The sequence below is a fragment of the Nymphaea colorata genome, chromosome 9 (genome assembly GCF_008831285.2).
Source record: "Nymphaea colorata isolate Beijing-Zhang1983 chromosome 9, ASM883128v2, whole genome shotgun sequence".
Lineage (NCBI taxonomy): Eukaryota > Viridiplantae > Streptophyta > Magnoliopsida > Nymphaeales > Nymphaeaceae > Nymphaea > Nymphaea colorata.
The window spans coordinates 1,363,294-1,375,868 of NC_045146.1; the positions used below are offsets into that span (position 1 = coordinate 1,363,294).

At 36.3% G+C, this 12,575-nt stretch overlaps 1 protein-coding gene across 1 annotated transcript; it reads left to right on the forward strand.

The window, feature by feature from the left end:
• The first annotated feature begins 9,193 nt into the window (after positions 1 to 9,193).
• Positions 9,194 to 9,955, forward strand: LOC116261260 (ethylene-responsive transcription factor ERF023-like). Its single transcript, XM_031639942.2, has one exon. It carries the CDS (start codon positions 9,210 to 9,212, stop codon positions 9,789 to 9,791), a length of 582 nt encoding a protein of 193 aa, XP_031495802.1. The 5' UTR covers positions 9,194 to 9,209; the 3' UTR covers positions 9,792 to 9,955.
• The last annotated feature ends 2,620 nt before the right edge of the window (positions 9,956 to 12,575 follow it).

Below are 12,575 nucleotides of genomic sequence, written 5' to 3' on the forward strand. Positions count from 1 at the left end.
TGTCATTCATTGTGAAAATAACTTCCAAGCAGTGGCAGAGATAGAAAAATTAGCTGGAGGGCCACAGGCTTAGAAACATTTATATCTGAAGGGGCACATATATATGTATAAAAGTAAATATTAAATTTGCCAATGTAAAAATAAAAGAATTTTAAAGAGTTGGCTTGGGCAACTGCCCACACCAGCCCACATGTGGCTGCTCCATTGCTTTCAAGTTTTTCTCCAGTGCTTTGCTTTCCATTAACAACAGAAAGAAGCAACTCTTTTCAAAGGAACACAGGATGCAGCTTTATTGTTTGACCTGCAGGATCAATTGCAGTAAAACAGCTTGCTGGGAGTTAAGCCCCTTCCTTTATTGAAGCCAGAAAGGATATATACAACAAGAAAAAAGATCTGAGAAAATAAACCACCGATCTTCACAACACAAAAAACAGAGAGCTGACGAGACATCAAAAAACCAAAATTAGCTGTTAAACTGCAGAAAAACTTCATCGCCTCATGATTCATTTAAAAAAAAGGACCTTTCCCCACTTTGATTATGTTCATGTAGGGCTGTAGAAATCTGTCACACTCCTGCCACTTCCTCCTTGCCTATGTCTCATCATTGGATGTGATCACTGTCATAGGCCCTCCATATTCTGACTTTATCATGTTAACTGATAAAGAACATTGTGAAACAGTTAAACGAAGATTTTTCTAACTTTATCATATTTTTATATTACAAAAAGAAAGGGATTTTTGTGTTAAAATCTTCATTCTTCAAAAAACAAACAGAATGTTATTTTAATTTCCTTATTAAACAAGAAAACCATCGCTAAGTACTATGAAACAATAGTTTATATGTAGACGACAAGCAATCATTATTTTTCTTCATCTTATTCAATATTAGTTTCCTGTTCTACACGATTTTGCACGTTGGAAATACTTTTTTATTGTTGAAATCATATCAAATCACCTGTAATTTTCAGTCTTCTCGAAGAATCTGGACGTTATAACTTTAGTAATCAGTTTCCGGACGCTACGGTCGACAGGTGTTCTTTTTTAAGTCCTTGAAAATTTAGACCCTTAACTTTTTAGACGGAAAGTAAATATCGTATATAATTCGTTGAGGAAACAACAAATATGTTCACTGACAAAGGCGGTATATGGCGACATTCGATTATCCGCGTTGCCGGAAAATGGCTGTTGTCTACGGCGACTTGTCAAGCTTTCTGCAAATGTAAAAGCTGTGATTCCTATGCACTCGTTCACACGATATCAAGTGGAGATTATGTTAGCGGTTGGCGTGAAGGTACGTGAGGTCTCTCACTGAACCGTGTGCCCCATTAAGCCTACTGTAAAACCTCATTTTTAGTGATTAGATTTAGGTAGACCTGAGTCCAATTATATAGATTAGCATCACAAAATTAAGGACTCTACATAAGACCAATTGAAAATTTGTTAATCATATATTTAATGTCACATAAAAAAAAAAAGGTCTTTGTCCATGCTGCTTCAAGGAAGATGATCCAATGGTTATGGTCTTGACTCTTGCTATATCTGTTTTGTCCTATTTGTTGGCTTAAGATGCCCCTACCAACTTGATGTATCCATTATAAATTTGTTTTGTAACCCCGACAATAAAGTGAACAAGAAAAATCTCATCTTCTTCTACCATGCACGTACATAGGCTGGAAGACCAACCATGTAAGTCTATGGTGTTCATCCTTCCTTGATCTCTTGCATTCGTTTTAATAGTTGTCATACAATTCAAAGTTAGATATCTGTCGTTGAAAGCATCATAAACCATTGCTAAAGCCATCATGAACTGTTGATGCACCATAAATTGTTGCTATTGCTCTTTCAACTGTATTTAAGCAATGTATTTTTAATTTTTAACCATTCAACAACACACATGACATCCAACCGTTGTTTTGTTCATGCAATAATTTGCGGACACGGATCTCCGTGTAGAAGGCATTAGCTGCTCTCAACTCGGTCTTGTTGATATGCTTTTTGCAACAATGAAACAATAGCGTTTGATAGCCTCGGATCTTAAATCTTAACTGAAACAATGGATTTATACTATGTAAAAATGAAATTAGAGATCGTCAATATATGGCCAACACCTCAAATCTTATCTCTGGTTGGAGGAGTAGTCTGATCCCAAATCATCTGGTCTGACCTCATGAACCCTCGGGTCCAACTTTATATCACAAGTTTTTTTTTTTAAAAAAAATTAAAGCCTAATTTTTAACGGAAATATGTGAACAAATTAAAATTTGCAATTTATTAACGTTCGATACCCTTTATCTTTTATACATTACAAACGAAAACAGTTTAAATGATATTTTCTAATAACTGGTAACAAATATAAGGTCCATGTTTTTCATGGACAACACTACACAAAACCTAGGCATTATCGTCGACTACCAGAAAATGTGAGAACATAGACAAGCGTTGGTAAAGGTTTTATCAATGTTTCCTACCATCATTAGTAAAACGAGTGTAAGTAAAAATCATCATCGACACAGACACACTGATGTAGGCCATCACCGACGTGGTCAAAAGATATCTGTCACTAGCAGGCAAATAAATTAAGCACCTTTGTAGCTAATGACAGTAATAATAATTATTCATTTGTTTGTTGATACTATTAAGTGTTAGGAGAAAAACTAAAAGGACTCGATATTTTCTCTAAAAGGACTCGACATTTGTTGATATCTGCAACCTCCGGCCCAAGGTAAAACTCAAGAGTACAAAGTGGTAGGATTTGATATTCGCCTTAATATTCACATTAATGCAACGGCCAAAGCCAACTAGGATTTGCAGCAGGCTTGTCTTCTCCTGACATAATGATTAGATTGAAGGTATACGATTTTGTACAACCAAATTATTTTGTGTGTAATTTCTTCACAGGTTAAAATCCATCGTACCTACGCAGTCTGACATGATAAGATGCCTCAGAATAGATATACATCTCCATCAATTAACTAGTGACCTACATCAACTTAGAGCGTTTCAGTTGACCAACGTGAATCCAGAGAGAGAGAAATTATTAGGCACTTACATGTAAATGCTAAATGGATAAAGAAAAATCTCAACCTGCATAGTTTTTAAGATTTTCAGGTAAGAGCATGGACTGGAATTCTTATCTTAAAGATTTACTTCCTTTCATTTTCTACATTCTATATTTACTTTGCACAATTCCTTTCATTTTCTACATTCTATATTTACTTTGCACAATTCCTTTCATTTTCTACATTCTATACATTTATGCTATGGGTATTTTTGCATGATTTTGCAGTATTCTTTGAGATTCATGTCGATCACAAGTTCATTGATTGACATGTACATCTAGCATTTTTGTTATCTAGTATATATATATATATATATATATATATATTCATGAAAATAAACACTACTAAAATTAATTTTCTTTAGGTTCGCATTGTAAATCAAGTGAAACTAAATAACCGGACAAGAAGAACCTTAGACATGACTGTTCCACGCAAAGTACAGACAGAATCTGCGAGCTGAATTGAAGATATCTGAACAGGGCCGATCCACCGGCCACTATAGTCCAAGACTTCTTGATCACATACATCTGCACGGAGGGAACATGATTTTCTTGTTTTTTATGCTTTTTCTCAGCAATAATGTTTTTCTTGACCTTCTACGCTTTCCCTCCATCGAGCAATGGAATCTTTATCGTGGCCTTTCTGTGTCTCTATGTACATATCTTTTTAATGAGCACATAGGTTTGGCATTTAAGAAATGTCTACGTAGTTTTATGCTCACAGTAGATCCACCTCGATCAGGACAACCATGACTCCTTAATCCTTTCAGTAAAGAAATATTGGCAGACATCTGTGACGATCAGCATTCTGTTGATCTTTCTCCGCTGTACAAGATTGATTTTGCTTAATGAAGGTAAGAAGCCTAACTCCGAGCAAGCTGTTACTACAACAACTCCTACGATCAAAGGCATTGGTGTCACCCTTTCCTTAAGTTCATGCAGGCATAGGCCTTGACAGTGATGGAACAGGCCTTGGAGTTTTATGCCATTGGGTGAGTGGCAAACAGTAGTGGAGCTACTTGTTGGCTGCGGTGGGCCACTTCCTATGTCAGCCCATCAAAAATTTCATTATAATGTGTTAATCTTACATTATTATGTAAATTATTATGTTACAGTACCCACACCAAAACAAGATGAAAAATCTTGGCTCTGCCATTGGCGGCAAATTAAATTTCTCAACTCCGTGGTGGTTTCTTAGAGTTGGAAATTAAAAGCCAACTCGAATGAAAAGGACAGTAGGCCCATGATCAATCCACTGAGACGATGTCACCCTAAAATTGCTTTACAGGCGATAAGTGACGAGTAATACTTAGAGTTTTCTTTTTGTAAAGGTGCTTTTCGATCTTTTTTCTAATGGACCATATGAAAATTGAGCTGTTTTTCATGGAGCAAATGAAATAAGCGGTCCGCATGGTGTTGCCAGATGACAAAATATTTAAAATTTGTTACTAAAAACACCATGCAATTGAAGCACTAGCAATGATTTATAGTTAGTACTAACAATTTATGGCATTTTTAAGTATTTAGCCATTCGGCGGTCAGCGAATTTTAATTTTCCATTTCCAAAAGTTCTCAGAATTTCTTGTTCTCACATTTTGGAAACTCCAATAAAATTAACAATGGTAACCATGTTTTAGAAAGATAACGTATGAAAATAAAAGTGTTAGGTGCTAATTAATACTACAGTTATTATGATTGCTTAATGAATAAGATTTGGGAAGTGGCAGGTGATCAAAACACGAGGAGGATCAAGCAAATCAGTTAGATGAGAGCTGAAGAAAAAAAGGAAACGGATTTCTTGGCAGGAGGAGAAATATATGAGAAGTCATAATATATCAACTGATTGTTTATTCCAAGGATTGAAGATGTTTTGTTTTATTGTTGTGTATATTTTGTACGAATAGGCGTAATTTTTCTAATTTTTGAGTAGCTATAATAAAATTAAGTATTTTATTTATGGTGTTCATCAGTACAGAAAAGCAAACTTTTTCATGATCCATCCAATAATTCGATGAAATGAAAATTTTGTTCGTTTGCTGATTCAAAGAACCAAAGTATATAATATTGGTGAAGATATTCGCCTAGGCAAAGTACTAATTAAATTTTTATCCTGATACTTGACATTCATAATTGACAGTTATTTCACAAGATAAAAATTGTTTGGTCTACTTTATCTCCTCCTAATTTTCTCTTTTTTCCCCATTGTCACTAATTTCTGTCATGCGTATTTATTGATCAATATCATTTATAAAGAATACAAAAAATACTTCCAAAGTTTTTAAATCCCTCAAACAAAACACATTTTTTTTCATTTTTCCAAATAATTTGTCCCTAAATTTGCAAATGATACTGCTTTTTCTCCTAAATTGTCTTCTCAAGAGCAAAGAGAAAGGGGAAAGGCTTTGACCTCTCCAAAGTATCTCCTCATAAGTTTTCTTTATATTTCCACAATGCGCTTGCTTGAGGTTTTGCACGGTCCTAATTCAAGTAAGTGCCCACAACATTAAATAGCAAGCAATAAAGATCAATCAAAACAGTGAATAGAAAATGAATATATAATATATAATATATATTAGAAAACATTGAAAAAGGAAGAAAGACACACCGTGATAACAAATTCAGATTGTAGCTGAAAAATGAAATCAACAGACCAACCAACAACGGTCCGTCCAACCAATCGAATATAAGCTTAAGACATTCAAGCAAAAGGAATTTTTCATACCAATTGTGAATCAACTAGATTCTCCGCAAAAAATATTGTGAGAAATCTCTCCCTCTCTCTTTTTATATAGAATCTGTCCGATGCCATGATTGACGGATTGCATATAATTTAAAATTTATCACAAAAAAAAGTCGTCAAAGGGTATTAACAGCTGTTTCTTGGGCTTTCAATCACATCTTTTTAATTTTTTCAACCCCACAGCCTTACATCCAGACAATTTTTTAATTTTTTTTAATCATCCAACAATACGTTTAAATATATATCATAAATTCCCAACCACTAAGTACTAATCATATTTAAAGATGATAAAATGAATTAATTAAGTTGATTTAGTCTTAAATATGCATTGAAAAGGAGTAAAATCAGTTAAAATGGGGCTTCATTTTTAGGTCTCTTTTCTTCACGATCCACCAATTCTAAGGTAGAAAGGATGTCATGGAAAAAAAATAGAAAGAAGCAAGTGAAAGAGTGGAAGGAATGAATATATCTAAAGTTAAAAAAAGACCAGTCTATACATATGGGCGGAGTTAGATTTTTCCTTTTAGTTGGATACTAAATATATGGTTAACAAATTTTCAATTGATCATGAGGCAGTGACCCAAATCTCGTGGGGTACCCTATAGAATCGATCCCAAGTTCGCCGAAGTTTTAACATTAAATTAAGGTTTCAAAGAATAAGCTACGCTCCATGGAGACCCACCTGCCTCCGCCCCTGTTTATATATAACTAAATACTGTGTTATTGTCTACGCTACAATCTTAAGATGAAGAAAATAGTTATGAAAATGATAAATAAAAGAGGAAAGAAGAGAAAAACAAGTGAGAAAATGAAAGGAAAACAGATGAACTACTAATATTTTTTAGAGGCGACTCTAACACAAAATCCCCACTTTCTGTCTTTCAATGCATTTAGGAGGAAAGAAAGTTGTTAGCTCGTGCGAAACACAAGTGATCTCAGAACTAATTAATCTCACATTCACGTCATCACATGGTTCTGATCCTTCGATAAGTAAAGCCTCCCCGACAAATTAACGATAAGTGATAATAACGGGAATTGAAACTTTACATCATATTAAGCTGAGGAATATATATATATATATATATATATATAAGTGATTGGTAGAACGATTGAGTCAGATCCCGAACCATTGGCTCATGGACAAAAATCATACTAAAAATTGATTGTTAAAATACTTTTTTTGTATAATCTAACCGTCATATGATTTTGAGAATGTTTTAATGAGAATCATACGCTCAGTCATTTCTCGAATTTAATACGTTTATGTGGTAATAAAAAATGACTAGCTTTTATAGCATTAAATTTTTAATAGCTTAAAAATCAATCTTTTCCTTAAAACCAACTTGAAGTAAGACATGTGTTACACTACATCAATCTTTCCATAATCTATGTACTTTGACTCTATCACCAGGCACGCCGGGCTGTCCAATTATTTCCATCAGGCAGCCCTTATTATTATTATTATTATTATTATTATTATTATTATTATTATTATTCAACACATCATCTATCTACCAAGAATAGAGAGGGCAAGAAAACCTCACGGCTCCGCCACACTCTTATAGCCGGTGAGCCCGCCGGTGCTCTATAAGATGAAGCTTCTAGTGCAGCTGAAGTATGCTGGTAGAGGGAAGGGAAGCCCCAGCGGCTCCAGTTTATATATATGTATATATATATATATGTGTGTGTCTCCACATGGCCTAATAATAATGTTATTATCGTTAGTTGATTCCGTGGCACTCTTTTTTCTTTGTCTTATCTAATCTCATTTTCTCTATGATTATTTAATCTTACGTGACATGCTTTTGTAGATTTAGCTCACTTGTCATGAGTTTTGATGCTTGCTTTCTTAGCTATGCTTTTCACTTCCCGTGCATATATTAAACAAATTTTGGATTCTTACGGGAAAAGGAAACTGCCAAATCTTACTCAAAATTTTCGGCATCCTCATTTTGGGAAGATCTTGCACTACATTCAAAAATTAAAGTGAAATATTACAGGAAGCAAAAGCAGATATGTAGTTTCGTGTAAATATAACGAACTAAAAAGCTTGTGTCGGTCGACATCGAGACACAAACTTTCTTCTCTTCATCATGTTGACTGCAGGAAATGTCACCATGAAATTGGTAGTATATCAAAAATTCCAAAGCTCGATGAATTATTGCTACCATACAAGTTTATGAATCTCAAACTTCTCTAGTTAATTCGAAAGCTTCCGTAGATGCCCGTTTTATGCAAAGTAAAAAAAAAAACTTTGGCCATTTCTTCCAAAAAATGGAGAAATCCGGGGAATTTTTTTTCTTTGCGAGAAGATCTTTTTTTTTTTGGGAAATTAAAAAAAAAAATTATTTCGTTCCCATCACTCATAATTCGTTTTTCTCTCTCGCACTTTCTGTCATTTCGTCCCCATTTTGTCAATGCGTTTCATGTTTTTCACGTCAACGGACCTGAGTTGGGTATACACACTGTTTCACCAATCGAGGGGTACTGTTTAATTGAATCAGCAAAGAAAGAGAAAAAAATTAAAGAATTACAGGATGTATAGATTTTACCAATTCGATATTTCAACTCCAACCAAGCTGTCATATATATATATATATATATATATATATATATATATATATATATATATATATATATATATATATATATAATATTTAAAAAAATTAAAAAAATAAATACTAAATTGTGAAATATTATGTTGAACCTGTGTCCGGTTAGTGAATCATACTGATTTGCCCTGAATTCAACTAAAGTTGTTGATTAGTAAGGAAAGGTTTACCACGTTAGCGTAGGCTGGTCGGTGATTTAGGTTGTAGGGGTTAGACTTTTTGTTCTTGCTAAATGTGTGCTTTGTTTCGAACTCAAGCCGAAAAGTCTTCTTTATTTTCTACCCTACCCTCGGGGTTTAAGGACTTGCTTCAAGATCTGGGTGGCGGCATCGCCCGCCCAAAACGAAACTAAACTCTACTTATTGGTACCCCGCTTTTACTACACTGGCACTCCAAATATGATAGGATCCAAATCCAGATCCAAATCCAAATCTAAGATTTCATTTACCACGACTTGGATGGTCCACCAACCATGTGTGCCATTAATGTTCCACAACGCTCCGTAAGGATCAGGCAGGAAGCTCCTTCTCCACGTGCAACAGGTCACCGTCCGAATCGGACCAAAAAACCGATCCGAAAAAGTACTGCACCACGTGGGCGGCCGCTCCATCTGCCGGTTCTTTCGCGTCTCGGATTCTAGACCCGTGTACCGACGGCTGGCTGAAAGAAAACAAACACGTGCTGAATTAATGTGAGTGTGTAGGAAGACGCAGATTCGTGGGGCAATAAATTAGAGGCCTCTCGGGATGGGGGGGGGGAGGCAGAGTGGGGGAGGATGGAGGAGTCCGGCGACCGGAAAATGGAAGTTCCGGCGATGGAGGGTAGAGGAGGAGAAGGCGGTGGGGGTGGGTCGACGAAGCACCCTGTGTACAGAGGGGTGAGGAGGAGGCGGTGGGGGCGGTGGGTGTCGGAGATCAGGGAGCCCAGGAAGAAGTCGAGGATATGGCTCGGGTCGTTCCCGACGCCCGAGATGGCGGCACGCGCACACGACGTGGCGGCACTGTGCCTCAAGGGGCGGCGGGCGGCCCTGAACTTTCCCGACGAGGCGGAACTCCTCCCCCGCCCCGCCACCTCCTCCCCGAAGGACATCCAGGCCGCAGCCGCCGCAGCTGCAGCGCAGGCGGTCGGGAGCTCCCGCGGTTGTAATGGCGGCGACGACGGTGGTGGCGGTTCATTAGCGGAAGTCGGTTCTGTAGAAGGCGGCAATGACGACGACTTCTGGGGGGAGCTGCCGACGCTCCTGGGCGGTGACGAGGGGTGGTGTTCGTTTGTGAATTGTGGGGATGGTGCCGTCATTGACGCTTCCGATGAACAAATCGAATGGCTGCCAGAGATTTGGCTGTGGAACTTCTCCTGCGTCGGAATGACGGATACCAGCTAGATGGTCTGTCTCCATCCATGTTTCTCTCTCTCTCTCTCTCTGACGCCTGATTGATGGATGGATGGTCGTTCGTCGTTGATATGATCTTTCTCCACTCTTTTGATTTTGCTTCTTTTTCAGTTTTTTCAGTAAGTGTACGATAAAGTATTTTCTGAAAAATTCGAGCATTCCCTCTCTCTCTCTCTCTCGCTCGTTGTTATATATATATATATATATATATATACACACAAAATGGTTGCAATCTGATTTTAGAAATTAACGAAATTTTGGGAGTTTCGTTCAACATGAATCGCCAAACATCATCCCCATGGTTCAAAACCTGTAAATCAGCTCTTAGATCGGTTCCTTCAAAGTGTAGTGTAGATATATAATTGAGATCCTATGAGCCTTGCCTTTCTAACTAGGTGATCAGATCACATCATATCATATCATATGGTTCAATCAAACTTCTTAGCAATTATGGGCAGCGAACCGCCTCAGTCGCCGTGATCAGAACACTAGTTGCCCTCATAGTTGCCCTCATTCCAACACTTCACTATTTACCGGTAGGAGGGGTTAGCCGGCAAGACTTTTTTATAAAAGGTTCACTTGAAAGTGGTTTGAACTGTTAAAAATTTTCGGAATATACATAAATAAATATCTTTTAAACTGAACAAGTTTCATGCAATTATATTACCATACCTCTCTCTCTCTCTCTCTCTCTCTCTACCCTAATTCCGTCACAAATCATAACCGGATACAGTACAATGAACAGTCATATAAAGTTATGTTGGATGGCAACTGCACATCTTACTTGATAGAAAAAGTAGCTCCTGCCCGTTACATCGTTAATAAATGAACACACATACAAACAGGAGTGGAATTAGAATTTTTTCGTGGTCGAATATTGTTTTAGAATTTTAACAGGAGTTGAAATAGAATTTTTCAAATATTTATATATATATTAAAATATATTTTTGAATTTTTTAAAATCTAAAGAAAGGCGAAGGCCGCTGTCTCCGCCCCTGCATGGAGAAGGTTCTTCACACATTCGTGAATCAGAAGATCTTGAGAACACTATCGATTGTCTCGTTATAAACTTGCTTAAGAACTTACAAAGAGTAGTTTCCCTTAAAATTGTCTTCAAAATCAAACTCACATTTTTTGAAAAAAATGACGTTTAATAGTCTTTGATTGATTATTTCATAAAAGTATATTTACACAGTGGCGGAGCAAAGCAAGAAATTTTGGAGGGGAGAGATTAACACTTGAAGGTAAATGGCGTTTTGCCTCCAAAACGCCGTTGTGGGCATGTTTGGTTGCAACCAAAACGGCGTTTACATTCTTTGAGTGAAAAACCTGGGTGGCTGTTGTGTCTCCCCCAATGCATTTTGCGGTGTATATGTGATGAAGATTGAGTGAAAAACAGCGTTGCTCTGAAATAAAACAATGCAACTTGATTATTACATGTGCAATTTCGCCTACATGAGTAATTGCATTATTTATACACGCAGCTGCATTGCCTTACCATAACCGATTCGCATGCAAGCATTCTGTTGATTTTGTAATTACTGCGCTCAAAATCAACATCAGCTTCAAATCTTTATTATTTCTAAGGGCCATTTTAGATTGTATTCTATTTATAAGAAGCCGATCTTACTTTCTTGATATATATATACTTTTATTAGTGAACAAAGATAGTTATATATTCAATGAGATACACTATCCACTATTAGTTCATTTTTAACTGACAAAATAAATTATATTTTTAACCTCCCTAATTCATGTCATATTTGATGAGATATACCGACGCATTTTTCAGATGAATATTTCTTCAATCTTTTCTCTTTTTCCTTGCCTACTTGTACAATTTAGTTCCTTGAAAATCCATAATCTCTCTCTCTCTCTCTCTCTCTCTAAATCTACCTTGCAGTTTAAATTAATTGACTATTAACTGCCATTAAGCTGAAATTAATTATCAAAGGCACTTTCCGAAACTTATTTTTTTGTCATGCAGACAAAAACCAGGTTTTAGACAGTGAAAACCTAGTTTTCTTGGTGTCATCCAAATGCACAAACAAGATTTTAAAAACTCAGTAAAAAAATGTTTCACAAAATCAAGTTTTTACAAAACCCATTTTTTTCAAAGTGTTAACCAAACTCGACCTTAAATTTTAATTGAAAAGGGGAACTAATATGTAAATATAAGCACCTATATAGCAGCAGCAGAATCAGACATTAATTTTTCTAGAAGGGCACTACTTCCCATATTTCCATAACTGAATGGGCACTTATATATATAACAAACGAACATTTGATGATGTTAATGTGAAAATAAATAAGCATTAGAGTGCTGCCCACACCAGCCCATATTTGGCTCCACCACTGCCATATAAAGTCTAACTCTGAAACTTAAGTGGGAGGGCATATGCCTCCCCTCTTTTGTATGCCGATCTCTATCCACATAAACGAGAATTTGTCAGATTTAAGAAAAAAAAATATACTAAACTAATTGTATAGTATCCAATTTGCAAGGTTAAGTTAAGTAAGAAGGGCATCCAAAATCATCCAAATAAAGTTGCTTGGATCTATCTAGAATAAACCAGTTTATTCTCACTCAAAATCAACTGGTAAGAGGCCAACAATTGCTGGAGTAGTTCAACTGAACAATCCCTTTCATAGTAGAAGCCTGCCATCGTGCCCAGTTCCATAACTATTCGATCAAATGATGAAATAAGCAAGACAGCTTTATTTATACGATCTAGTACATAGTTTATTTTGTAGAATCACAAATATTTCTGACAC